We start from the raw sequence: 26,055 nt of genomic DNA, 5'->3' as shown, positions 1-26,055 counted from the left end.
ACATGCTTTGAAAGGTCTCTGAGCTCTACGGGGGAATTCTTGAACAACTGAGAGGGTTATCATGTCATCCACAACCCTAAGGGTGCTGATGATGCTAGAACCAACCTGGTCAATCTGAAGGATGAAAGTCAATTACAAAGTTGAAAATGGGCCCCAGATGCAAGGAGATCAGACAGTTAGACTTACTTCCTCTTTTCTAATTTGAGAGGTTTCGTGTTGAAGAAAATCAGTGTGTTAGAAGCTGCAGGAGACCTAAACACAGTTACCACGAAGCTAAGCTCTGTCCTCATGGCTGGGGTCTTCTACTTTTCTCCTGCTTTGCTCTGGGCAGCCCAGATGCTACTGGGTAAGTAAAATCTTCAAATTTGTGGAAATGGAGATATGTCAGACTTTGGGGAAAAGACTCAAAGGAAAGCAGCATGGACTAACTTCAGCACTCAGAAGCCAAGTTCAGGTGGGATATGGCTAGTGTAAGAGAGTTTCGCGTGCAGGACTGAATGGCTCTTTCTGAATGGTATTTTTTTCATCCTAAAAGTCCCCTTGACTATGATGCCCTCTTTAGCTACAATCTCAACTGTTTTCTTCGTTTGCTCAGGTAAATTTCTTGAAAGAGTAGTCTGCATTTTTGCTTTCTCTATTTCCCCCACTTGCCATTCACTCTCAATGACTGCTGTCTGGCTTCCGCTGGAATCAGTTTTGGATAGAGTGCAACAAATTCTATACAGACCCTTCACACTTTTAAAATCTTATTCCGCTGGACTTCTCTGCTGCACTGGGTACTGCTGGTCGCTTGTTCTTCCTCAGCAATCTCTATTCCCCTGACTTCTCTTTGTACTTCATGTATCTCTATTAGTCCCTTTGGTGGCTTCTCTTCTCTTTCCCTTAAAGACTGGCATTTTCTACAGTTGCATCCTTGCCTCCTTAGTTTTTAATTTACAGTCTTCTTAGTGAACTTATTTGTCTATTTAACTTTTACCACCACAACTGTATAATTAAGAGTTCTAAGTGATGCATCACACCCTAATCACGCTTTTGAGTTTCACATTCAAACATCAAGCTTTGCACAAGACATAGCTACCTGCATGTTTCAAGATATCTCAGCACAATATGACCAGAGTTGAACTCATTTATCCTCTTGGTCCCTCCCGCTCCTAACTTCATCCTTTTGGTTTTTTGACTGCACCGTATGGCTTGAAGGATCTCAGTTCCTTAACCAGGGGTTTAACCTGGGCCATGGCAGTGAAAGCCCAGGATCCGAGCCACTAGACAATTAGGGAAGTCCCTAAACTTCATTTTTCACTGTTTTATCTCAGTTAATGGTATCCATCCAGACATCTGGGTCAAAAATTGGGAGATAACATAGATTCCTCCCTCTCGTTCATCCTCTATACATGATCAGTTATCAAGTTTGGCAAAGTCTATCTTCTAAGTTGGTCGTAGAGCCAGTTTCTTTCCTGAAACATGACTAATGGTATCTACTAGTACAAGCCCTCATCTTTTCTGTCTTGTGCTAATCCAACAACTTCCTAGCTAATCTTCATATCTCAGCCTTGTGTCCTTGAAATAAATTCTGACTCTGCAGCCAGAGTAATTTCTAAAATTCAAGTCTGCCAGCCCAAGCTCCTTATCATGGCATTCAAGGTCCACCATAACTTGGCCCTGTTTCAACCTCTTCAACCTCTTCTCTCACCCTCTGAGCCTTGCAATAAACCCCAACCTGCTTATATTTACCCACCAAACTCTTATTTATCTCCAAAGTTTTGTTCATACTGCTACTTCTTCCTGAAATGAGCCCCCCCTCCCTGCCCCCGCCATTGCTCCCTACTCCTTTCTCACTTACAAACTTCTGGGCATCCCTAAAGACTCAGCTTAGGTGGCATCTTCACCAGGAAATCTTCCTTGAGCCCTCCTCTCTGCTTTGATGGCTGCCTGTGTGAATTCTTTCTTATTACTTTCCTCCTCATCTGAAACAATCGCTTCACATGCTTGTGCCAGCCATTGAACTGAGAGTTACTTGTAGGCAGGGACAATGCCTTTTTGTTTGATTTTTAAAACTGTATCTTATTTATCTTTGAATTCTCAGCACCCACATTTTCCCTACACAATAGTTTTTTTGAATTGTTTTACTGAACACACAGAAACAGGACTGAGTGACTGTATTATGATACAGCAGTGGTATTGTGGTGAGAAGTCCAGACGCAGAATCAGATGCTCTGGTTTCAAGCCACTCTTCTTTTATTTACTAGCCCTGTATCACTTGGAAAAGCCACTTTTCATATTTCTGAGCTCGGTTTTCCTATCCATAAAATGAGAATAATAATACCCGTCACATAGTTTATTGAGTCAAAGTGCCTGGTAGCCTAACAACATTTTATTTTACAAAAAGAGAAGAGGCTGAGTCCAGTTGAGTGAAAGTGGAGGAACTGAAAAGGGGTAGCAGGGTGATGAAGAGGGCTGAGAGAAGATCTAAAGAAAGCAGCTGCTGCTGACGTAATGAGAGCTAGGAAGTAGAGAGGGGCCTTGCTGAGAGAAGTTACAAGGTCAAAGAAGAGTATTGGGACTTTGGAAGTGAAAGGGGATAAAAGCAAGTGGGACAGGAAAGGACACGGTGAAGAACTGAGAACATGTGAATGGCCATGGGCCCAGAAGAGGGAAAGAAGCATTAAGAGGGTCAAGAAGCAGTCATGGAGATGAGAGAGATTTACCTAGCCTGGGTCAACCATGGAACTAAGAGGTAGGTTGAGGAAATGTGGTGAAAAATCTGTAACACTAAGTTTCAACCCCCAAGCAAAGAAAGAATTTTTTCATAGCTACCAGTACAGACTTGGAGTAGAGGGTCAGGGGTAGAGAGAAAGACATAGGATGGGCTCTACCGTTGCCAGGGAAAGTTCAAGGGATAGAGGGCGTTAAGGTAAAGGTGACTGAAAAAGGAAGATCTGAAAGGAGGAGCCAGGAAGAAGGTACTAAAAGCTGGTTGGTAGATGACATATTCAAAGACGAAGAGCAAAGTGAATTTGGGAAAATGAAAATATAAAAGAAAGCCCCCAAGGAGGGTCTGAGGACTAAAGTAGATCATGTCTGGGCAACGAAGTAAAAAGAAGACTGACTTTGGGCTCAGATGTACCTGACTTTCCTGCTGTACTCCTTACTCTCTTTTAAAATTGGGGGTAAATTAATTGACTTTTCAAAATCTGTTCATTTATTAATAAGATTTATAAAGTGGGGGTGAAATCACATGCCTAGAAATCTTGTAAGATTTGTGTGATAAAGTGTGAATGTGCCTGGCAATGTCTGACATATGGTAAACACTCAACTAATGTTAGAATCTGATCTCCTTTCCCTCTTGTCCTGTGTCTGTCTGCTCTGGGGTCCTCTTTGTCTTCGGCCTCTGGTTTCCTGCACCTGCAGCTGGATGTCATGCTGGTGAGTTCGCCTTTCTCTCCCCACCCCCTTCCTCAAACCCACAGTCCACTCAGTGACTGCACCCGGGAGCCAGCGAATCAAGTCAAATGTATCCCTCTGAGAGAGCCACATGGGTCTCTTGGGAAAAAAAAGGTTTTGATGCCTTCTTACTCTATTTTATTTTTTTTTTCTTTTTCTTTTTTTTTTTTTTAATGAATTTATTTATTTAGTTGGGGGCTAATTACTTTACAATATTGTAGTGGTTTTTGCCATACATTGACATGAATCAGCCATGGGTTTACATGTGTTCCCCATCCTGAACCCCCCTCCCACTTCCCTCCCCATCCCATCCCTCTGGGTCATCCCATTGCCCCAGCCCTGAGCATTTGTCTCTATTTTAAAACGCATGATTCCCTAAGGAGAGGGAGGAACCCCTGTGAAGAGCCATTTCCTGTCCTCTTCCTCCAAGCTGCAGCATCATTTTCTGGTTCTTCTCCAACCATGCTCTCCCCAGCTGCCAGTTTTGAGGCGCTCCAGTGCAAAGGACCAGTCAGCACCCAGGAAAGCACCTGCCACCCCAAGGATGACTTGACGGACCCAAGGGAAGTCAACTGCCAGGTCAAGGGCTACACTTTCAGTGAACCCTTCCACCTGATTGTGTCTTACGGTGAGGCCCTAGAAAAGACTGACCAGTGCAGGCAGCTCTTTCTCCCATTTCCCAAAGCTCTTCTTTCAGCCCCATAGACCACCAGGAAGGTACCCCCAGGAAATTGGCCACAAGAAGAGATACCATCTGCTCCATCTTCAGCCCAAGACGCGAGGGTACCCTCTGTGCTAGACCCTAGAGAAGCTGTCCCACACTCCCAACCAGAGGGCAGGTTGCCTGGCCCCTCAGAGAAAGACTAGAGGGATCTATTGTGGGCAGCAGTGAGGGAGCCCCCAAGGAAGGCAGTAGGTCACACTCAGCTTTTGCTTTGGACCACAGACTGGCTGATCCTCCAAAGTCCAGCCAAGCCTATATTCGAAGGAGACCCTATGGTTCTGCGCTGCCAGGCCTGGCAAGGCTGGCCACTGACCCAGGTCACCTTCTACCGAGATGGCTCAGCCCTTGGACCCCCTGGACCTAACAAGGAAATCTCCATCCCTGTGGTGCAAAAGGCCGACAGTGGACACTACCACTGCAGTGCTGTCTTCAGGAGCCCTGGTCCTGGGAGTCCAGAGACGGCATCTCCTGTGGCTCTCACAGTTCAAGGTAAGCGTAGATGCAGTGTCATCATGGTGGAGGCAGGTGGGGAAAGACAGAGGAACTAAAAATGTCTTTCACTGGAGATGGCAAGATCACCGAAGGCCTAAGTGGTAGGTTGCTGGCAGATGCCCAAGTTGGCCTTCAGGAGGAGCAGTATCTTAGCATTGCCTTTTCAAGTCCTTTGGCTTGACTCCAAGTTCAACATGTTTCCTACTGCTCCGTCCTACAGTTCTGTGCTCTCCGATGTTCACTGACTGGATGTCTGGATTACCGTCAGATTTGCCCATCTCTAGATCTTCTCTAGTCCTATCTATTAAAGAGAGAGACAACTTGAAAATTTCAAATGGAACTTCTCTAAGAGAAGTCCTTCCTGATCTAGAAATAGAGGAAGGAAAGGGGGACCGGGGTTCCTTGCTTGCTAGGGGTTCACCTGAATGTAGGATGGCTGAGTTCTTCTTTCTCACCTCTCTCTCCCCCAGAACTGTTTCGAGCCCCAGTTCTCAGAGCCACACCCTCAGCTGAGCCCCAAGAGGGAAAGCCAGTGACGCTGAGCTGTCAGACAAAGCTGCCCCTGCAGAGGTCGGCTGCCCGCCTCCTCTTCTCCTTCTACAAGGATGGCAGGACCGTGCGCAGCAGGGGCCCCTCTCCAGAATTCCAGATGCCCACCACGTCACAGGCACACTCTGGGTCCTACTGGTGTGAAGCAGCCACTGAGGACAATCAAGTTTGGAAACAGAGCCCCAAGCTGGAGATCAGGGTGCAGGGTGAGTGTGTGTGTGTGTGTGTGTGTGAAAAAGCAGGAAGGAAGGGGATAAGACAATTGGATCTATGAGCTAGGGTTTGGTGTAAGCAGGTTAAGAAAGAACACACAGGAGGCAAGAACAATAAGCCAGAGTCCCTGGTGGTGGAAAAAAGCAGATATGGAACTTCTCCTTCAGACCGTGCTGTACGACTCACCAAACCAAGACCTGAGCCAGCTCCACAGCTACTGCCCCATAGACTTGACACTCCTTTCATGAACTCTGGGCATTTGTAGGAACAGAGTTTCTAGAGTGAGGATGAAGTAGGCTGGAGTTTATATTCAATTCTAGGAATCTCCATTAAGAAGGCTGCATTTGACCTGAAATATACCCACAGGAGGTATCCAGGGTAGGGAGGGTGCTCAAGTCATGTCATAAGGAAAATAACGGAAGGGATGGGAGATACTCATCTTGAAGAGGAAGTGACTCATGGGGCCAGCAGAGGCGTCCTCAAAACACTGAAGGCTGGCACAGGATAAGGAATTACACTAATGTCATGTACATTAGCGTAGAAAGGCATGACAACCCACTCTAGTATTCTTGCCTGGAGAATTCCATGGACAGAGGAGCCTGGCGGGCCACAGTCCATGGGGTCGCAAAGAGTCAGACACGACTGAAGAGACTTAGCATGCACGCATGTACAATAAGAGATTGACCTAGGACCAGTTACCTGTTGTACAACATGCCTGTTGTAAGGAATTCAATTAAAAGAGAAGGAACTGGCTAATATCCATAGCCCTTTTAATGATAAGGCCTCCCTGTGGAAGATTTTCAAGCAGAAGAAATTCAGATTTCTTCAGATTGGAATTTGGACCAGAGTCCTCAAGTTTTTCTGCCACTGGGCTCCAAAGCTACTTTCAGAGAATAAGAAAGATTGACCAGGAGTATGAGGGTAGGACGAGAGTCAGACTTCACTCTTGTCTGTGTCTCCTGCCCCCTAATCCAGGTCCCTCCAGTCCTGCTGCACCCACTACCTTGACTCCAGCTCCTCAGAAACCAGATGCTCCAGAAACTACTTCTACAAAGCCCCCTGGGTCACTGCCTCCACTTCCCACCCCTTCTTCTAAGGATCCAGACTCCTTTTCCCCTCTACAAGGCCCAGACCCTCATCTGCATCACCAGATGCATGTTCTCCTCAAGCAGATACAGGATATGAGAGTTCTCCTTGGTCACCTGGTCATGGAGCTGAGGGACTTGTCTAGCCACCTGAAGTTTGAGACCACAAAGGGTCCTGCCAAACATGAATAAATAATTCACCTGCCATATTGTTTGACTACCCCCAATAAATCCAGCTTTTTTTCTAGTTTTCATCTTTCTGTTCTATACTTAAATAGTTTTACAAATTGCCCAGTGTTTTGTTAGAGCAGCAGAGATAGGTGAGTATAAATAAATTTGTACCAAGTTATACCTGGAGTTTAACTATAGTTGTGTATTCTCTCTTAACATGAAGACATATCCTGCTTGATCTAGAGAGTTGCCTTCTGTGGCCCAGGCCAGAATCTGGTGAATGAAAGAGAAGCATTGAGGTAGATTTAAGGCAGCAGTCTCAACCAAGGGCAATCTCTCTCCATCCTAGGGGACATTTGGCAGAGTCTGGAGGCATTTTGGGTTGTCACATGGGGGGGGCGGTGTGTGCTGATGGTGTCTAGGGATGTTATTAAACATCCAATAATACATACAACAGCCTTCCACAACAAAGGATTATCTGGTCCAAAATAGCAATAGTGCTGAGGTTGGGGAACCTCAGCTTCACATAGGTGTTGGACTCTGAGATGAACGTTTGCCTCTTTTACTTAATTCTCTCCCACTAGCCTTAATTCAGTAGATATTAATTACATGCTGGCATTTTCTGGCCTCTGCTACATGCCCAAATTGATGCTGTGTTAAGTATACCTATAAAACAGTGTTTCTGTCTATAGAGGGTTTACAATTTGAGATGGAGGGACAGTAATACTCCTACCCATTAAGCAATTAAGGCAAGGCATATACAAATTCCCCACAGGATCCTACTGAATTATCATGCTTGATCACAGAAATATGTGATAAAGCATTAACACTGCTGGGCTTCCCAGGTGGCTCAGTGGTAAGAACTTGCCTACCAATGCAGGAGACTCGGGTTCGATCCCTGGGTCAAGAGGATCCCCTGGAGAAGGAAATGGTAACCCACTCCAGTATTCTTGTCTGGGAAATCCCATGGACAGAGGAGCCTGAAGCATTACAGTCCATGGGCTCACAAAGAGTCAAACATGACTGAGTGACTAAACAACAGCAATAGCATTGCCAGAACAGCAATTATTTGTTTTAATTCATCTCTGAAATATTTTTCTTTAAAAATATACATAAATTGATTTTGGTACCATAATAATACTTTTTTCTATGCTTGGACTGCTGCTGTGCATTCTCAGCCAATGAGAGTTAGCCTGACATACTCTACAGTAACTTCTGGTCAATGAGTTAGCACTTCATTTTATGACCTCAGCCAGTGAGTACTCTACCATGTTATGTGAGGTTATTCAGTGGACGGTTTTTTTCTGCTATTTATTCTGTGTGCAGTTTGGACCCATAGTGATTTACAAAGATGTATATTTGATTGTTCCAGAAATGCCACAAAGAAACAAGGAAATAGAATCACGTTGAATGTTAACATTCAAGTTTTCTGGTGGTTCCTGTGCTGTGCTTAGTCGCTCAGTCATGTCTGACTCTTTGCGACCCCATGGACTGTAGCCCGCCAGGCTCCTCTGTCCATGGAGATTCTCCAGGGAAGAACACTGGAGTGGGTTGCCGTGACCTCCTCCCTGGTGGTTCCTAGCTCCCTCTAAAATGCCAGTTTTATGGTGATTCCTGTCATCTACAAGGGGAAAGATCAAGAAGCAAATGAAAATTGGTAAAAGTCCACAAATATCACTGTAGCATGAGGGGATGGATTAACAAGTGTACGAGTGGGAGTTGCAAGAAATGATGACCAGAAATATGTCATTTGGTAGATGACCAAAGTGGAAGCTCAGGCACCAATGGACCACACTGGATGTACCTTCAAAGGTTCTATGTTATAGCCATTCTACATGGAATTGATTTCAACTAGTGGTACCACATTCATAAATGCATCCTGCAAGCCTGCGCTAAATAAGGGAGTCATGTACAGATAATAAAAGCTCTTAGAGAAAAAATAAGGAAGAAATGGGTGTAGCTGGCTAAGTGTCTCTCTTCTTTACTCCTCATCCATGTGTCTATCTGGACCTTTATCATCACACTGCATTTTAATTTTTTTACTATCTTATTTCTAGTCACTAAAAGGTGAGTTCTTTTAGGACTTCTTGAGCTCTCTGTTCCACATTGACCATTGGTGTCTAGTTTAATGAGGCATATTTAAACTCTCAGTGAATTTTGGGTCATTGAACTGAATTGGGTCAGCATAATAAGGGAAGCATTGTGAAGAAGACGGGAATTAAGCTATACCTTAAAGTATGAGTAGGACATCTAGTATCAGGAAAATGTCCAGGTTCTCCCCTAGAGGACCCAGATTAGGTCAAGAACTGGATGCCTCAGGGAGAGAAACTGCTATCATTGGGGATAAGAAAGGCAAGAACAGAAATGAAGGAATGAGAGAGGGAGAGCTTTTACCTGTCCTCGTCTGTCTGTCCAGCCTGGGGAAATTGGAAAAAGGCTGGCAAAGAGGAATTGTTATACTAGATTGAGTTGATGGCCTGTGCAGTGTAGGATTCTGTAACCCAAAGAGGCCTTAATGCAGCTGCACTGGATGTTATCTCTGAAATAAACGTCAGATACCAAGCACACCTGTTGTCTTGTAAAGTTGAATAGTTGCACACTCTATAACCCAGAATTTCATGCCTGAGTATATATACTGATTAGTATATATACATGTATACCAGAAGATATGTACAATAGTGTTCATAATAGCACTATTTGTAAAATCAGAACTTTGAATTCAATTCATGTCCAACAGAAAAAATGGATAAGTTGTGCTATCTTCACAGAACAGAATACTATACAACAGAATAAACGAACCATAGCTACAATGCAGCAGCATAAAGGAATATCAGGAATATTAATATTCAGTGAAAAAAAACAAGTTCCAGAAGATACCATATGGTGTGATGTCCTTTATACAAAGGAATATATTGTTTAGCCATTCATTCATACATATGATAAAGCTTTTTAAAAAGGCACAAAAACGGGAACACCATGGTCAGGATAGTACTTACCTCTGAGGAGCTAATGGGAGACCATTAGGGAGGACCACATAGGTAAATATAAATTATTAATTAAAAAAATCTTCTTGGAGTAGGAATTTAGAAATATATATATGTATTTCTCTAAATCGTCTTATGTTATCTGCTTTTGTCTTTTCTTACAGGTAATAAGAAGCCGAGTTTATTACCTACAGTGTGAAGTAGTTCTTTATTGATCCCCAAGTAATCTCAACTTGCTAAAGACTGCCCCTGGTATACTGTTAGAATTGCTGGATTTGGTAAACCTTTTTTTGTTGATCTTAAAGACATGACTATAAATGTTTCACACATTTTCCTGGCCAGACAAGACAGCTAATTTTTGTCAGTACTGAAGCACCTTCATTTAATGTGGTATTTATGTGTAAAGTACTGTGCAAGGTGCAATAAGAGAAAAAAAGATAAATTTAACATGAACTCTGCTTTCAAAGGAGAGTTCAGTGGAAGTTTATGAAGAAAATCTGGCCTCATACAGATTTGTAGTTGCATTTTAAGAGACTTTTTGTATAATTGTAGATATTCTTCTTTGATGCTACATGAAGACTCAACAAGGATAGTTTCTTAAACATCAAGTTGCATTATGGAATCTGAAGCCGTATCAACATGCATTTCTCTCTTTTTTTGGCTGTGGTGGGTCTTTGTTGCTGCATTAGGACTTTCTCCAGTTGTGGCAAGTGGGGGCTACTCTCTAGTCACGGTCTATGGGCTTCTCATTGCGGTGGCTTCTCTTTGTTGCAGAGCACCAGCTCTAGGACGTGCAGGCTTTGGAAGTTGTGGTGCATGGGCTTAGTCGCCTTGTGGCATATGGGATTTTCCTGGACCAGGGATCGAACCCTTGTCCCCTGCCTTGGCAGATGAATTCTTAACCACTGACCACTAGGGAAGCCCTCAACAAGCATTTCTTACTCTGCTACAATAAAATTCATTGGTCCTTTTTGTACTTTAAATAGATCTTTCATTCATGTGTTGGCAGTTGAAAATATTTGTTCACAAAGTTATAGAGGTCTTTTAAATGTTGATAGCATCTCATTATATACAATATTTTAAAAATCAGATTCAGTATCAACAGAAAAGTCTTTAATTACTGGGAAACTGTCAAGCTCATGATAACAAATACAAGTTTTTCTAAAGCTCTAATTTTCATTTGAAATCTGGAATTTCACCATTGGCAATAATTACTGTCAGATGTTTTCCTTGAAGTGACAGTCTCTCTTTGTTCACTTTTAAGAAAATGTTGGAGAAATACCCAAGTCTGAATGACCATAGTTTTTCAGTCATTTTTTAAATTAAAAATGGTATTCCAAGAAAAAGGGTAGCTGATTCAACTCAGAACTCAGTTGTGTAAGAGCTTTCCCTGAAGACAGTCATTGTATTTCAGTATGGAACAGAAGTACATACTTCCTATTTCAGCACACGAAATATTTAAAAGATGTATACTTTGAGCTCAAAATGTAACAAAATTAATTTTAAAATGATTTCATCAAGGTTTTGTTCTGTTTTCTTACTATGAGCGCATAACATAATGGTGAAAAATACAGTTTGGTGCCACTGCCTTCAACTACGCTTCAAATCTAGCAGTTTTATCCCCCACTGCTTTGTGCCATCTGTGCAAGTGTCAACCTAATGAAAAAGGCAAGAAACCTTTTAGTAGTGGGTGAAGCTAGTGGTAAAGAACCCACCTGACAATGCAGGTGATGTAAGAGATGTGGATTCGATCCCTGGGTTGGGACGATCCCCTGGAGGAGGAGATGGCAACCCACTCCTGTATTCTTGCCTGGAGAATCCCATGGACAGAGGAGCCTGGTGGGCTACAGTCCATGGGGTCACAAAGAATCGAACATGGCTGAAGTGACTCAGCACACAAACATAATTTTGACTTTGCAGATCCCTTAAAGGGTCATTGGAACCCCCAGGTATCTCTAGACCAAACTGAGAATTACTGAACTAGATCATTCTTAAGGCCCAGCCTGACATTACCCTCAGAAATCTCAATATTTACGCATTTCTGAAGAGAAGAACCCATTTATTTTTCGATTCCTTAATCAGTTCTCTAGGTATAATAAAATAATTTTGACCTCAACCTCAGCTCAGTCATTTTAATGCTTTTAATTGGACACTTCATAGGAGTCTAAGTTGGTTATACTACATGTTTCTTTTTTCCTTTGTACATCTGTGAGATGACGCAACAACTTCTGCATAGCAATGAAAATAATCAAGAGTGAAAAGGCAGCCTATGAAGTGGAAGGAAATATTTGCAAACCCTATAGTTGATAAGGGATTAATATCCAAAATATATAAGAAACACTAACAACTTAGTAGCAGAAACCCAAAAAACTTGATTAAAAAATGAATGAAGAATCTGAATAGACATTTCTCAAAAGAAGATGTACAGATGGCCAATAGGTATATTAAAAGGTGCTCAATGTCACCAATTATCAGGAAAATGCAAATTAAAACCACAGTGAGATACCACTTCACACCTATCAGAAAGACTATTATCAAAAAGATAGAAGATAACAGGTGTTGCAAGGCTGTGGAGGAAAGGGAACCCTTGTGCACTATTGGTGGGGATGTAAATTGGTGCAGCCACTATGGGAAAAACATTATGGAGGTTCCTCAAAATTTAAAAATAGAACTGCCTAATGAACAAGAATCCTACTTATGTGTATCAGTCGGCTAAATCCTGTCTGACTCTTTGCCACCCCATGAACTGTAGCCTGCCAGGCTCCTCTGTCCATAGAACTCTCCAGGCAAGAACACTGGAGTGGGTTGCCATTTCCTTCTCCAGGGGTTCTTCCTGACCCAGGGATGGAACCCTAGTCTCCAGCATTGCAAATAGTGGGTAGTTGGCCTTTTTTTTAATGGGGGGGTGGGGTGGCGGCGGCATTTGAGTAGTAACTTGGCGACATGGGATCAAATCACTAGTTCCCTGGGGACGTGCATGCAAAGCAGCAGGAAGAGCAAGTGCAAAGGTTCTGGGGTACATGTGTGCTGGGGACCTGGAGGGGACACTTGCAAGTGGAGCTGGTGGAGAGGAAGAAACGGGTCAGACTTAATCCAGGCCGCATCATGAGGCCTTCTGGATGTACTCAGAAAGCAAAAGGGATACCAGGGGCTCTGAGCATGATTGGCCGAGGCCTGACGGGGCCCCAGAAGTGTCTGAAAGCTGGGGGTAGGGCACGAGCTCACCGTGGGGCCAGGGTAGATGCTGGCTTCTCAGTTCTCCCTGTAGGACACTTTGAGGCTGTGCACAAACTCGGGTTAGAAGGGCTGTGAGGTGTTGAACCTGGAGAAGCCCAGGATGTTGGAGGAGTCCTCCACCACCCCATCCAGGTGCAGAATGGGGAAGTCCATGGTGGCGAGGAGGTACTTGTAAAGCGCTGAGGTCATTCCCAGCTCTGAGGCAGTACTGAGAATGAGGTGGGAGATGGATGCATTGGTGTCGATGAGGATAGGATGGTGGACACTTATGTCATTGTGGAACTCCTTGAGCAGAGGGGTGGGGTCCCAGCTGTCATCCAGCATCCTCATGGACAGAGTTTCCTTGGAGATGAGGAAGCCATGCACCAGCAGAGGGGTGGGGTCCCAGCTGTCATCCAGCATCCTCATGGACAGAGCCTCCTTGGAGATAAGGAAGCCATGCACCAGTTCCTCCAATTGCAGCAGGCACTCAGCCATGGCACAGATGAGGCTGGCTGAAGGGTAGTTGAAAAACTTGGGGATCCAGGAGATGGCCAGGCTGATGTCTTTGTTATTGGGGTACAGGCTGACAGACACAAAGCGGAGGTACTGAAGGTGGGGCATCTCCACGGGACCCACCTTGATGTGGGGGATCCCCTTCTCTCCACAGATTTGGCTCACTATGGAGGCAGAAGTGGGGCTGGAGGGGGGTCTCAGGACAGACACGACCCCCTTGGGCAGGATCTGACACATGGTGTTTGTGGTCTTCTACTGGCTGTCCTGCTGCAGCTCAAAGATGTCTACTTCCACACAGGCCTTGGCTGGAACTTCGATAATCCCGTTGATCTGCTCCCGGGCCAGGGTCAGGGTCAGGGCCAGACATTCACTGTGGCCCCACACAGTCTGGTCATCCAGGATGGCAGCCATGCGCAGTGATGAGAGCACCTGGTGGGGGGGCTGGCCAAGGCAACGATCAGCAGCAGCAGCAGTGACTCAGCCGGAATCTTCCTCCCCTCCTCATGGGACACAGCTACTGTGGCCCCCACTTGCCATGGATCCTGGTGGGATGGAGGGCTGGGCTTCCTCAAGGCCCGAGGATCAACAAGGGGGAGATGCTCTGGAGCTGAGTGGTGTGGCTGGGGCCAGGGCTGAGGGCAGTCCACAGGGCCCCCTCTCCTGCCTCTGGTGGTGGTCCCCAGATAATCCAAAACAGGGGGCTCCCAGGGAGCAGGGAGGAAGGACAGGTGGAAGAGGAGAGGGAAGGCCAGGAAGGGGACGAACAGGAAAGGAGAAAATGGAAGAGGGAACGGGGGAGTGGAGAGGGGGAAGGAGCAAATGGAGGGGGAGGAGGGAGGGATATATATATCCCTAAGTGAAAAGGGAAATCAGTATATCAAGAGATATATACATTTCCACGTTCATTGTAGCATTATTCACAATAGCCAAAATATGAAAATAGCCTAAATGTCAACAAATGAATGGATAATTAAAATGTATGTAAGATATGTTGTATGTATTATACATATATGTAATGGAATATTATTCAGCCTTAAGAAAAGAAACTCTTGCCATTCACAATATGGATGAACTTGGAAGACGCTGTGCCAAGTGAAATAAGCCAGACAAAAGGGACAAATATTGCATGATCTCATTTATGTGTGAAGAAGATCCCCGGAAGGAGGACAAGGCAACCCATTCCAAAATTCTCACCTGGAGAATCCCCACGGACAGAGGAGCCTGGCGGGCTGCAGTCCATAGGGTTGAAAAGAGTCGGACATGACTGAGTGACTTAGCATGCATGCACGCATTTTTGTGTGGAATCTGATAGAGCCAAACTCAAAGAAGCGAAGAGTAGAATGGTGGTTTTCAGAGGCTCAGGGAGAGAGAAGAGAAAGTGAGTATGAGGAATCGGCTCACGAGATTATGGAGGCTGAAAAGTCCCATGATCTACCACCTGCAAATTGGAGGCCTAGGAAAGGGAAATTGAGTCTGAATCCAAAGGCCTGAGTACCAGAGGAATTGATGATGTAAATTGCAGTTCAAGGGCCAGAGAAGATGAGGTGAGATGTCTTTGCACAATCACTGAGGCAGGAAAAAAGAGGGGGGGGCAAATTCCTCTTAACTCTGGCTTTTATTCTAAAAGAGAAATATCTAAAACACAATAGCATATATGTAAATTAATGATACTAAACGTTTCTCAAATATAAATATATGCATGTATGAAGGATTAGAAAGTAAAGTTTGCACAGTGGGTGTTCATGTGGAGCAGAGGAGAACGGAAGCATGAATGAAAAGTGAAAAATGAAGTCAGTCAGTTGTCTCCAATTCTTTGCGACCCCATGGACTGTAGCCGGCCAGGCTCCTCTATTCATGGAATTCTCCAGGCAAGAATACTGCAGTGTGTAGCCATTCTGTTCTCCAGGGGATTACCAAAGAACTAACGCTTTCGAATTGTGGTGCTGGAGGATTCTTGAGAGTCCCTTGACAGCAAGGAGATCATATAAGTCAATCCTAAAGGAAAGCAACCCTGAATATTCATTGGTAGGATTGATGCTGAAGCTGAAGCCCCAATACTTTGGCCATCTAATTCAAAGAGCTGACTCATTGGAAAAGACCCTGAGTCTGGGAAAGATTGAGGGCAAGAGGAGAATGGGGCAGCAAAGGATGAGATGGTTAGATAGCATCACTGACTCAATGGACACGAGTTTGAGCAAACTCCAGGAGATAGCGAAGGACAGGGAAGTCTGGTGTGCTGCAGTTCTTGGGGTCACAGACAGTTGGACATGACTTAGAGACTGAACAACAACAACCGGAGTGTGTAGCCACTCCCCTTGAAGGGATCAAACCCGAGTCTCCTGCACTGCAGGTAGATTCAGACCATCTGAGCTACCAGGGAAGCCTCAGTGTGAATAAAGATAAAAAATAAAACAAGAGAGGAGACTTGAAAAGACTAATGATGACAGTCTGCCATGAGCATGAGAAAACAGATTTTAGAGTTGAGACAGATTTCTACTCAAATTCCAGTTCTATCACCACAGGAAACATACGTAAAATGGAGATAATAATTCTTCCTTAAAGTGCCCTTGCAGGAATTAAAGTAATATGGTTTTCTCTAGTGGTCCACGGCTAAGACTCCAAGCTCCCAATGCAAGGGGCCTGGTTCGATCCCTGGTCAGGGAACTAGATCCCACATGCTGCAGCTAAGACTTGGCACAGCAAAATAAATAAATATTTTTAATAAATAAATAAAGTAATATCTGTGAGGCACATGGTGTTGTGCCTGCTACATGCTCAGGGCTGCAGCACCTACTGAAAGTAAGCTACGTCCTCATCGATAGCAACAGCAGCAACATCCCATTGTCATCACTGAAAGCGCTTATTTCTCAGAATTCTTAGCAGATAATGGTATATCTTGTCCAGAAGTGGAGTAGTGGTAGGCTTCACAGAATTGCTCAGATAATAAATCATCAATGCTAATTTTCTCTGCATAGTAAAGGTGTGAATAATTAGAAATTCTTCAGGAAAAAGTCCTGGATGGAGAAAAAGATCCAATTTAGGAAAGTGCAAAAGAAAGCCTGGAATGAAGAAATGCTGGATGGGAGATTCTTCAAGCCAAAATTTGAGCGCTATATGATATGAACCCTATCGGTGATTCTAGAGATTTTCAGGGAAGATTGTACACCTCATTGGATTTTGAGTGTAATCAAGTTTTTTTGTGGAATCTGGGGGAAGAGGCTGAGATCTGTGTTCTGAGTGATAGGAAGTGAAAATAGAGTCAACTTGGGTAGACTAAAGGAACAGCTGAGTGGTGCACTACATTCTTATCATAAAGGTGGTGGCCTGGTACAGAGGTCAGACCTTGAATGAGATTGTGGATGATGTGGGGAGGCTCACGTTGGCCCCGAATGAGGCATCAGGCATGTCGGGAGAAGCTGGGAACATTGCCTAGCCTGGGCCCTCCTAAAGCAGGCAGTTTATAGTCTCTGTTCCTGGTATCTAGTTCTCTCCTTCCCCCACTCCTGAACACCTTATCAATTACCTCCCTGGTTTTCAGAGCCATGTAACTCTATCTCTCTGCTATCAAAACAAGATCTGAAGTGACCAGCTTAATTTAAAGGATCAATCACATTTCCCTAAGGGGCATCTGCATTTTTAACAAAGGCTAGCACAGTAAGGGACTTCCCTGGTGGCTCAGAGGTTAAAGCGTCTGCCTTCAATGAGGGAGACCCGGGTTCGGTCCCTGGATCGGGAAGATCCCCTGGAGTAGGAAATGGCAACCCACTCCAGTATTCTTGCCTGGAGAATCCCATGGACGGAGGAGCCTGGTAGGCTACAGTCCACAGGGTCCCAAAGAGTCGAACACGACTGAACAACTTCACTTTCAGCACAGTAAGAGAAACTAAGAGGTAATTCTCAGAGTGAAACTTTGGGCATCAGCAAGGAAAGGAGGAAGTGACCGGCTTAAAGAGAATTGACAGGGTTTGATCATCTATCTCCTTCCTGCCAGAGTTCCAAAGGAAGGAGGTAACCCAGTATTAAACACTACAAATGAGGACCAAACACTGTCCAAGGAGACATACTATCAGGTTGGAAAATTCATTAAGTATTTACAGGAGAATTCAGGTTCCCCACTGCTCAGAGTATGATCACACGGCTTGAAAATTACAAGAAGCAGAGGCGAGAGGTCAGACCTGAGAAGCTTCCAAGGGGTTGATGCAGTGACTTCTCTAACACAGGTAAGGATTATTAGAGCTGGGGCATGGCTGAGGACAGAGAAAGGAAGGAAAGCCAAGTGAGTGGAGATGCTACGGAGGAGATCATTGGGTTAGGTGGGAAGGAAGGGTTTTCTAATTTCTGAGGTTTGAGGTTCCAGGAAAGGAGATAGAAAGAGGAAACACATAAACAGTTCTCTTGACTTGTGACGCTGTAAGGCAGTGACACAGAAGGTGGTTGATGAATCATACTCTTCCGTCTGTTCACCCAGGGAAGGACATGACTTCCAGACATACAGAACCCAATGTCAATCTCACTTCACACCAATGCCTATTACTGGAAAGTGAGCAGAATAATCTAGGGTGGATCTATTTTTTTTAATATTTTTATTTATTTATTTGGCTGCACTGGGTCTTCATTGGGGCACAAGTGATCTTTAGTTGCAGCAAAGTGAAGTGAAAGATTTAGTAGCTCAGTCATGTCCAACTCCTTGTGACCCCATGGAATTCTCTAGGCAAGAATATTGGAGTGGGCAGCCATTTCCTTCTCCAGGGGATCTTCCCAATCCAGGGATCGAACCCAGGTCTCCCACATTGCAGGCAGATTCTTTACCATCTAAGCCACTTAGGTTGCAGTAGGCAAGATCTAATTCCCCAACCAAGGATCGAATCCAGGCCACCTGCTTTGGGAGTATAGAATTTTAGCCACTGAACTACCAGGGAAGTCCCTGTCCTGTGTGGATCTTGAGGACATGAAGATGTCTTTCTCATTTGAGGCTTATGGGACCTTCCTGGATAGGAAGGGAGTGGGATGGGAGTGGGATGTTGCTGGGAGCCTGAAGGTGGCAGGGTTACCTGCCAGAGCCTGGGGTTCTATGTGGCTTTCTTGGGCTGCAAAGGGAATAAAGGCCTTCTCTACAGGAGTTGGGGCAGGCCTGAGATGTGAAGTGGTTTAGTCGTAGTAGGTGGGACAGTGTCAGGTACTTGGAACATCTGAGAGTTGACACATATCCAGCCTGTCTCCTGCTCCCTCCATCCACCATGTTCAGAAACTAGGAATGACTGGGAGAAGCAGCAATGTCTCCCAGTCTCAGTGGTCAGCACTGGTCACCTTGTCTATTTCTCCTCCCATCCTGTGTCAGTGCATCTCCGTTGTTCTGCAGCGGCTGCTGGTAGATCCGCCATGTGGGAACTAACAGTCCTTCTGCTCCTGGGTGAGTCCTCAACGAGGCAACATTGGCCTAAGAACTTTAGGCATGGGGAAGAGTGGGAGTCAGGGTGTATATGTGTGTTCGGGGGATATTCAACCCTCAATTTGTTATCTATTTTTGGAGAGGAAAAGAGGAAACGGGCTTTCTCAGAGTTGAGGGAACTAAAGGCAGAAGAAAAAAACATCTTGGGATTTGTTGAATCTTTCCTATGGTCAAGAGAGCCCCCTTTCTTTCCTTTCATCGCCAACATTCTCCTTTCTTTCTTATTTTGTAGTTCCAAGCAGTGGGCAAGCTGGTGAGTCTTAACACATCCCTCATCCCAATTTTCTGTGACTTCTACTCCAACTATCCTAAGTGACCTGCCTGGGTACTCCCCACTGCTTAGCTGTTTCAGGGTAGTGTCTCTTCTCATGGCTTCTCAATCCCTGTGACTCCGTTTGCCTGCAGGCCTGGCACTTAGACATGGGTGCTCACCAAGGGACTAGTTTATAGCCCAGTGTGGTCTCTCCTCTCCCAGGGATGGACTAGTAACCTGGGTCCTGGAAACTGGCATTTTCTGATAATTCCCCACCTTAGATCGCATCCTTGGGCACCTCACCTTGATTCTCTTTTTCACACTGCCGCCTCCCATACCCTCTCCCCCAGCTACTCTGGAGAAGCCCATATTGTCTCTACACCCACCCTGGACCACAATCTTCAAGGGGGAAAAGGTAACCTTGCGGTGTGATGGGTACCACCCACTGCTCCTGGAGCTTCGACCCATTAGCACTCTCTGGTATTTGGGCCACCTACTCCTGCCTTCTTATAAGAAGAGCATCGAGGTACACACGCCAGGGGTGTATAGATGCCAGACACGCGGAGCACCTGTCAGTGACCCCATCCACCTCTCTGTATCTAATGGTGAGTGTTTGAACATTGGAGGGGCAGCACACATGTCCTTTGGCAAGGCTGGCCCTCCTGTGGGCGAGGACACTGGGCCACTCTCATTGGGATAGGAAGAGAGGGGTCATTTTGAGTCTGCCTGGCACTATGTGAGAGATGCAGTAAGGCTTGCATAGCTTGAAAGGTCCCTTTACCATCCTGCCACAGTGGACAGTAAATAAACATTTCTGTTCATTTACTAGCTCAGAAGAGAAGAGATTCTAAGGACCTGGGATACTGAACACTTTTGAGGAAGAGGGTTGGGCAGTAAGGGAAAGGGCAGAGCAAAGCAGGAAAAGTGAGGTTCCCTGGACAGGCTGCCTGCAACTGGGGGATTTCTCTTGCTTGAACGGAGTGATGCTTCTTTGTGCCTCCCGTTAGTAAAATAGGGACAATAACAGTATTTATCTGTTCGGTTATTGTGAAGATTAAAAATGAATTATGAGAGGTTGTCAAAGAAAAAAGCAGATGAACAAAGCACTTCATCCAAATTTTATTACACACACACACACACACACACACAAGTCAATTAAGAAACTAATTTCCTGGGAAGACATAAAGAGTTTCCAAACAGAATAAGAAAAGTAACAGTAATTTGTTCATTAGGGCACAGGATTGGCTACTTTGTAGGGAATATTTTGTCATTTTAGCCTGGTAGGCTATATTTTGTATTCAGAATTTAAAACGTTATCACTCAATGTTCAGATTAGCATTTACACTTCATACCCATTTGTTGCTCAGTCTCTGAGTCATGTCGGACTACTTGCAACCCCATGGGGCTGCAGCACACCAGGCTTCCCTGTCCTTCACTATCTCCCAGAGTTTGCTTAAACTCATGCCCATTGAATCAGTAGTGCTATCTAACCGTCTCATCCTCTGCCGCCTGCTTCTCCTCTTGCCCTTAATCTTTCCCAGCATCAAGGTCTTTTCCAATGAGACAGCTCTTCAAATTAGGTGGCCAACGTATTGGAGCTTCAACTTCAGCAGCAGTCCTTCCAATGAATATTCAGGGTTGATTTCTTTTAGGATTGACTGGCTTGATCTCCTTGCAGGCCTAGGGACTCTCAAGCGTCTTCTCCAACACAATTCGAAAGCATCAATTCTTCGGCACTCAGCCTTCTTTATGGTCCAACTCTCATCCACACTCCACGGTTTCTTGTTTGGAAACTGATAGCAAGTACAGATAAGATACTGAATATGATAGACAGTAGTTACCGCTTGCAGAACTGAGAGTACCATAGAGATTGTGGCTATTACTTGCAGAATTTTTTCTCCATGTAAAACACCTAAAGTGGCATTTAGCAGACACTAGGGCTGTGTCAACGTTAGCTATTATGATGATCAGGTAAATAAGGGTACTGCAGAAGGTGCCTAAGGCTGTCTCTGGGGGTGGGAGGCCCTCAGGTAAGTTTTCTGGAGGAGATAAGATCTAAGTTCAGACCTGCAGGATAAGTAGGCCTCAACTAAAATAGGTGAAGAGGTCTTCTTGGCAGGTACTAAGGCTCTGGGCTTAGAGCAGTGCCAGTTCTCCCAGCAGTACAGTATGGATGGACTTAGCCTGAATTGTAAAGTGGAAAAGGAAAAGGAGACAGGGGGCAGGGGAGAATCCTGAGATGGTGCTGAAAAGGTAAGCAGGGGCCGGGTCAGGAAGGCCCTGATGCCATCTTAAGGCGTTTAAACTGGATTCTGACCGACATTACTCTTTGAGGCTGGAACCAAGTCTCAGGCATCAATACCTAAGGTTGGCCTTTCCCCTTCCCCTTTTCACTCACCATCTGAGGCTCCTGGGGTGTTCAGTAAGGGAGAAGGGAATTGGTGGGGGAAAAGGGGAAGGAAGACAGGAGCAGGGAGGTGGAGAAGAATGGGTCACCCCAAGGGCTGGACTATCTCTTGGCATCAGGCTGTTTGTGCTGACTGTCGTAGACTGGCTGATCCTGCAAGTGCCCTATGCTGCGGTGTTCGAGGGCGAGCCGCTGGTCATGCGCTGTCGCGGTTGGTACGACAAGATCGTCTACAAACTTCACTACTACCACGACGGCCAACCCGTGCGCTACTTCCACTCCAGCGCCAACTACACGGTTCCCCAGGCTCGCGCCAGCGACAGCGGGCGCTACCAGTGCTCCGGCACGATGCGCATTCCCGTGGAAAGCGCGCCCATGTTCTCCGCCAAGGTGGCCGTGACCGTGCAAGGTGGGGGAGACTTGGGGCCGGGGAGGGAGACAAACAAGCCCTGGGAAATTCTGGGACAGAAACCCAGCGGGGAAAGGAAGGGGCGGAGGTTATAGCAGCTGGCAAGTTGGGGACTTCTCTGCAGGACCACGAGCACGTTCTCCTCTTCTTAGTGTGAAGTCGCACTTGATCTGTAAGCCTGGGTGGGGGCAGGGGTCCCGGCTTCTTTCTCTGGGTAGGGACCCATGTAGGGGGCAGCTCTCTCCGCAGCCCCAGCCAGAATGACAGCGGCAGTAAATGGAATCACGCTGGGACTGGGGCGAGGGAACTGCTTCCCAGGCGTCCTGAGAGACCTTCTAGGCTGGAGGACCCGAGCTGGATGTCAGTCGGAAAGTGACTCGAGGCGTCTGACCTGGTGCCGCCTCCATTCAAGCTTCCCCCTTCCCTCGTGGACTCGTCTCCCACATTTCCTCCCTTCACGTGTACACACAACCTCCTCCCTGGTGGGTTAGAGGCCTTCGTGGGAAACAGGAGCGGGAGAGGTGGGCCCGGTTCCCTGGGACCCTTGCGCCGGCCTAAAGTGCACCCCTGGCCACTGGGCCCCCGATTCCGCAGAGCTGTTCCAGGCGCCCATGCTGAGGGTGATGGGCCGGGCGGAGGCTCGCGGCGCTGCCTTCGGAGGAGTGGTCTTGCGCTGCGAGACGCGCCTGCACCCGCAGAAGCGCGACACGCCGCTGCAGTTCGCCTTCTACAAGTACAGCCGCCCCGTGCGCCGCTACGACTGGGATGCGGAGTACACGGTCCGGGAGCCAGAGGTCGAGGAGCTGGAGTCGTACTGGTGCGAGGCTGCTACAGCCACCCGCAGCGTCCGGAAGCGCAGCCCCTGGCTGCAACTCCCGGGCCGCGGTGAGTGACGGCCCTTCCGGAAGCCCGCCAGACGGGCAGCCCCGCCCGGCCCCGCCTCCGCCCAAGCCTTCCGGAAATGCCCGTCACTCCCCTCCCTCTCCTGCCCCGCCCTCCCTCTCCATCACCTCCCCCGCTCCTCCCGCTCATTTCCATCCTCCTCGTGGAGAAGGCAATGGCAACCCACTCCAGTACTCTTGCCTGGAAAATCCCATGGACAGAGGAGCCTGGTAGGCTGCAGTCCGTGGGGTCCCTGAGTCGGACACGACTGAGCGACTTCACTTTCACTTTTCACTTTCATGCATTGAAGGAAATGGCAACCCACTCCAGTGTTCTTGCCTGGAGAATCCCAGGGACGTGGGAGCCTGGTGGGCTGTCGTCTATGGGGTCGCACAGAGTCGGACACGACTGCAGCGACTTAGCAGTAGCAGCAGCGCTGTCCTCACTCCCTTCCCCGGCCGGGCCCGTCCTTCAGTCCTTCGCCCCCTTCTTCTCCCCCAGGCCATGGGAGAATGGTTTCAGCCGAGCGGCTCTCTGTGTGTTGTGTTCACAGGTTCTCCCCTGGACTTGGCGTCCACCACCGCCCCGGCTCCCGGTAACCAGCCGCTTTCCTTCAGAAAGCCCCCGGTGTCCAGATCGGTCCCGTCGGTCCCCTCCGTCCCGAGCGTTACCTCAGCAGGGCTGCAGTTCCCCGCGGGCAGAGCCCCCACCGCTGGGCCACCGGCCTGTGCGCCACCGACACCCTTGCAACAAACCGCTGGCGCCCTAAAACCCGACGTGGCCCTTCTGCTCCGAGAAATGCAGCTGCTCCAAGGCCTTCTCAGCCGGGTGGTCCTGGAATTAAAGGAGACACCGGCCTTCCCAGGGCACACAATCGAGACCCCCACTTCCCGCTCGGCTGTGAGTCAGGGAACCCCTGAGACCACTACTGTCGAGAGCTGAGGAGGGGGTGATACAGTGCCCTCTCTAGGCACATCCGCCGCTGGGCTCTCCGGCTCCCAGAGCGGGGAGCTCTTACTAAGCCATCTTTTTTTCCTCCCTCTGCCTTGCTGTGGTTTATGAAGTGTGGTAGCTGACATGGCAATCTCACCCAGCACATACGAGCAGTTTGTTACCACAAGGCCTTCCCTCTCACCTCTTCCTTCGCCTCACAGATTTCAGTAGGGAAGTAGAAATCTGCTATTTACTGCTTTGAGGCTTACTTTTGGAAGTGAATTTAGTCATCCTTAGCTTTTCATGCAAAGCCACACAACGCATACTTCAGCACAGGCAGTTTTTTGGTACTTAAGGTTATTTTGGTACTAAGCTCTTTGGAACATTTAAGGGTCAAATTGTGATTATTCATCATGAATTTAATGTTAAAATTTAAAAGGTTTTCAGTTCTGTTTCTGATGAGTTTATACCTTCAAAGTCTGTGTTATAGTTTTAGAGACAGAAAGGGACTTGTGTGGGTCTCCCATTCCAGGTTAACGGGTGAATGTACAGTTACAGCCACCCAGATGCGCCTCCCACACCAGCGTAGCTAGACAGACTGATGGGCTCTGGTGGCAGCAGGCAGGCCCTGCTCATTTTAGCCTAAATTAAACAAGTACATCAAGAAGTCTCTGAAGAAAGTTTAAGACAAATTCTCAAAATTGCTGAATTCTAGTTTTTGCCAGTTAGTTACTTCTGTAAGAGCCATTCCAACACTAACACACAGTTCAATCTTTATAAGTTCCTCATCTGCCTACTAAAACTATGAGATCTCAGCAGAGCTGGTGTGAATTATTTCCAGGAGAATTCTTTCTCATTAGGTCTATACCCTTCATCAGTTAACCTTTACTGTTAAGGCTTAGAACTGATAACAACTCCACCCTCCCACCCTTCTAGTCTATAGGTATTCAGTCACAATGCAATTTCCCTTTCTTTTTGAGTGATTAATCAGTATCACATTAACATCCTTCATCTTTTTCTTCTTACCTTCTTATTTTCTTCAAGTATTATCTTCACCATGTTATTACTACAAAGTCACTGAAATTATATAAGAAGAGAGGCAGGTGGGTTCACACATATATTACAGTGCAATGTGATAAGTGCTTCTGTGAAACACTAGGAATTCAGTAGAGGAAACTGAATCTTGAAGGAGAGCAAGATTTCACCAAGTGAAGATGGGAAAATATTGAGAAGTGGGGGATGCAGGCTGAGGATGCAAAAGCAGAGACATGGAAGACCATAGTGTGTTTGTAGAGTTGCAAATAATTGAAAGTGGGTGGAGAATTATATGTGTTTATGTGTGTATGTATGGCAGGGTGGGGTATATTTTAGGCAGAAGGTGGCAGGAGATGAACATGGGGAAGTAGCAAGGGGTCAGAACATGGAAGTCTTGTTAAGAGGTTCTTAAACCTGTTGGAAAATTGGGATGGATATGTAGAAGCATGCTTTATTGAGGGCATAAATAAACCTTATTGGAGGAGAAGCTAATTTAAAATTACAAAAGAGCAATCAAATAAACTGATCTCAATGGACACTTGCTTATTACCTTGAGAAGATATGTTCAGGCACTATAATCCAGTATTGGGGTTCCGGTCTTTGTGCCTCTGCTTTTCAGCTTTCTATGCAGGCTTAGCTCACTTCCCAGAATCTTTTCTTGGCAACCCTTCCCTGGCTAACCTGACTACTTCATTGGCCCCATTGTGATTTTGTTCCTCTGATGTTTCTGCTGTCTCTTTATCCAGATAGAAAATGACTAGCATTAGTGTCATGACTACCATTGATTACCTAATCAAAGAATCTCATCATTAAAAAAAAATCAGTTGATATGTATAACTGATTCACTTTGCTGCACAGCAGAAACTAACACAACATTGTAAAGCAATTATACTTCAATAATAAGTAATTTTTAAATATCAGTTGATCATTTCTTAAGGGAGTGAAAGAGTGAGATAGCCATTCAAAAGAGAGTTTTACCTCTTCAGTATCTCCTCATTCACAGTTAGCAGCCACAATATCTTCCTTCCTGCCACCTACCTCCATTTAGGGCCAGGGATGTGGGGGATGGGGAAGAACAAGAACTTATGGGTTAGAATGAAAATCATTCATGAGGCAACTTCTCTGTTTATGTTGTGTGGCAAGGGAAGGAGTAACTTTTATGCCCTTTAGTCTCTATGTCTTTAAGCCCCCTGGCTCTCCTTGATCTTCCCCTACAAGACCTATTAATGATCTCCCAGGAAGACCTGCACTAAGGAAATACTGAGAAATGTCAGACAGGCAGCTTACTGGCCTTGC

The 26,055-nt window shown here is 46.1% G+C and overlaps 2 protein-coding genes and 1 pseudogene across 7 annotated transcripts; 2 read left to right on the top strand and 1 right to left on the bottom strand.

Moving 5' to 3' along the window:
- The first annotated feature begins 228 nt into the window (after positions 1–228).
- Positions 229–11,775, top strand: FCRLA (Fc receptor like A). 6 transcript variants are annotated; one of them, XM_081491639.1, is made up of 6 exons: positions 229–454; positions 3,409–3,423; positions 3,872–4,069; positions 4,388–4,654; positions 5,128–5,412; positions 9,824–11,775. In XM_081491639.1, the coding sequence occupies exons 1-6, from the start codon at positions 382–384 to the stop codon at positions 9,856–9,858; spliced, it is 873 nt and encodes a 290-aa protein (XP_081347765.1). In that variant the 5' UTR covers positions 229–381; the 3' UTR covers positions 9,859–11,775. The 6 variants fall into 6 exon arrangements, with proteins under 6 accessions (XP_081347765.1, XP_081347762.1, XP_081347760.1 ...); XM_081491636.1 differs by lacking the exon at positions 9,824–11,775 and adding an exon at positions 6,395–6,861 and having other exon boundaries at positions 229–346; positions 3,917–4,069; XM_081491634.1 differs by lacking the exon at positions 9,824–11,775 and adding an exon at positions 6,395–6,861 and having other exon boundaries at positions 3,917–4,069.
- An 833-nt stretch (positions 11,776–12,608) lies between these two features.
- On the bottom strand, positions 12,609–16,796 carry LOC145505207 (glutamate receptor ionotropic, kainate 5 pseudogene; annotated as a pseudogene).
- A 1,974-nt stretch (positions 16,797–18,770) lies between these two features.
- On the top strand, positions 18,771–23,733 carry FCRLB (Fc receptor like B). Its single transcript, XM_081491631.1, has 6 exons — positions 18,771–18,801; positions 19,073–19,093; positions 19,444–19,698; positions 21,643–21,909; positions 22,504–22,794; positions 23,345–23,733. The coding sequence occupies exons 1-6, from the start codon at positions 18,771–18,773 to the stop codon at positions 23,731–23,733; spliced, it is 1,254 nt and encodes a 417-aa protein (XP_081347757.1).
- Positions 23,734–26,055: the final 2,322 nt, after the last annotated feature.

The sequence above is a fragment of the Giraffa tippelskirchi genome, chromosome 5, assembly GCF_054371585.1.
Source record: "Giraffa tippelskirchi isolate mGirTip1 chromosome 5, T2T-mGirTip1v1.2.pri, whole genome shotgun sequence".
In the NCBI taxonomy this organism is placed as follows: domain Eukaryota; kingdom Metazoa; phylum Chordata; class Mammalia; order Artiodactyla; family Giraffidae; genus Giraffa; species Giraffa tippelskirchi.
The sequence above is the reverse complement of the archived record's forward strand: the minus strand, read 5'-3'. Positions and strand labels throughout refer to the sequence as shown.

Bases quoted from the DNA above. Each gene is read 5' to 3' on its own strand.
- FCRLB (XM_081491631.1), top strand. From the start codon at position 18,771: ATGTGGGAACTAACAGTCCTTCTGCTCCTGG. The intron at 18,802-19,072 runs GTGAGTCCTCAA...CTTATTTTGTAG, and splicing joins AACAGTCCTTCTGCTCCTGG to TTCCAAGCAGTGGGCAAGCT. The intron at 21,910-22,503 runs GTGGGGGAGACT...CCGATTCCGCAG, and splicing joins GGTGGCCGTGACCGTGCAAG to AGCTGTTCCAGGCGCCCATG.
- FCRLA (XM_081491634.1), top strand. From the start codon at position 382: ATGTCAGACTTTGGGGAAAAGACTCAAAGGAAAGCAGCATGGACTAAC. The intron at 4,070-4,387 runs GTGAGGCCCTAG...TTTGGACCACAG, and splicing joins CCACCTGATTGTGTCTTACG to ACTGGCTGATCCTCCAAAGT. The intron at 4,655-5,127 runs GTAAGCGTAGAT...TCTCTCCCCCAG, and splicing joins TGTGGCTCTCACAGTTCAAG to AACTGTTTCGAGCCCCAGTT.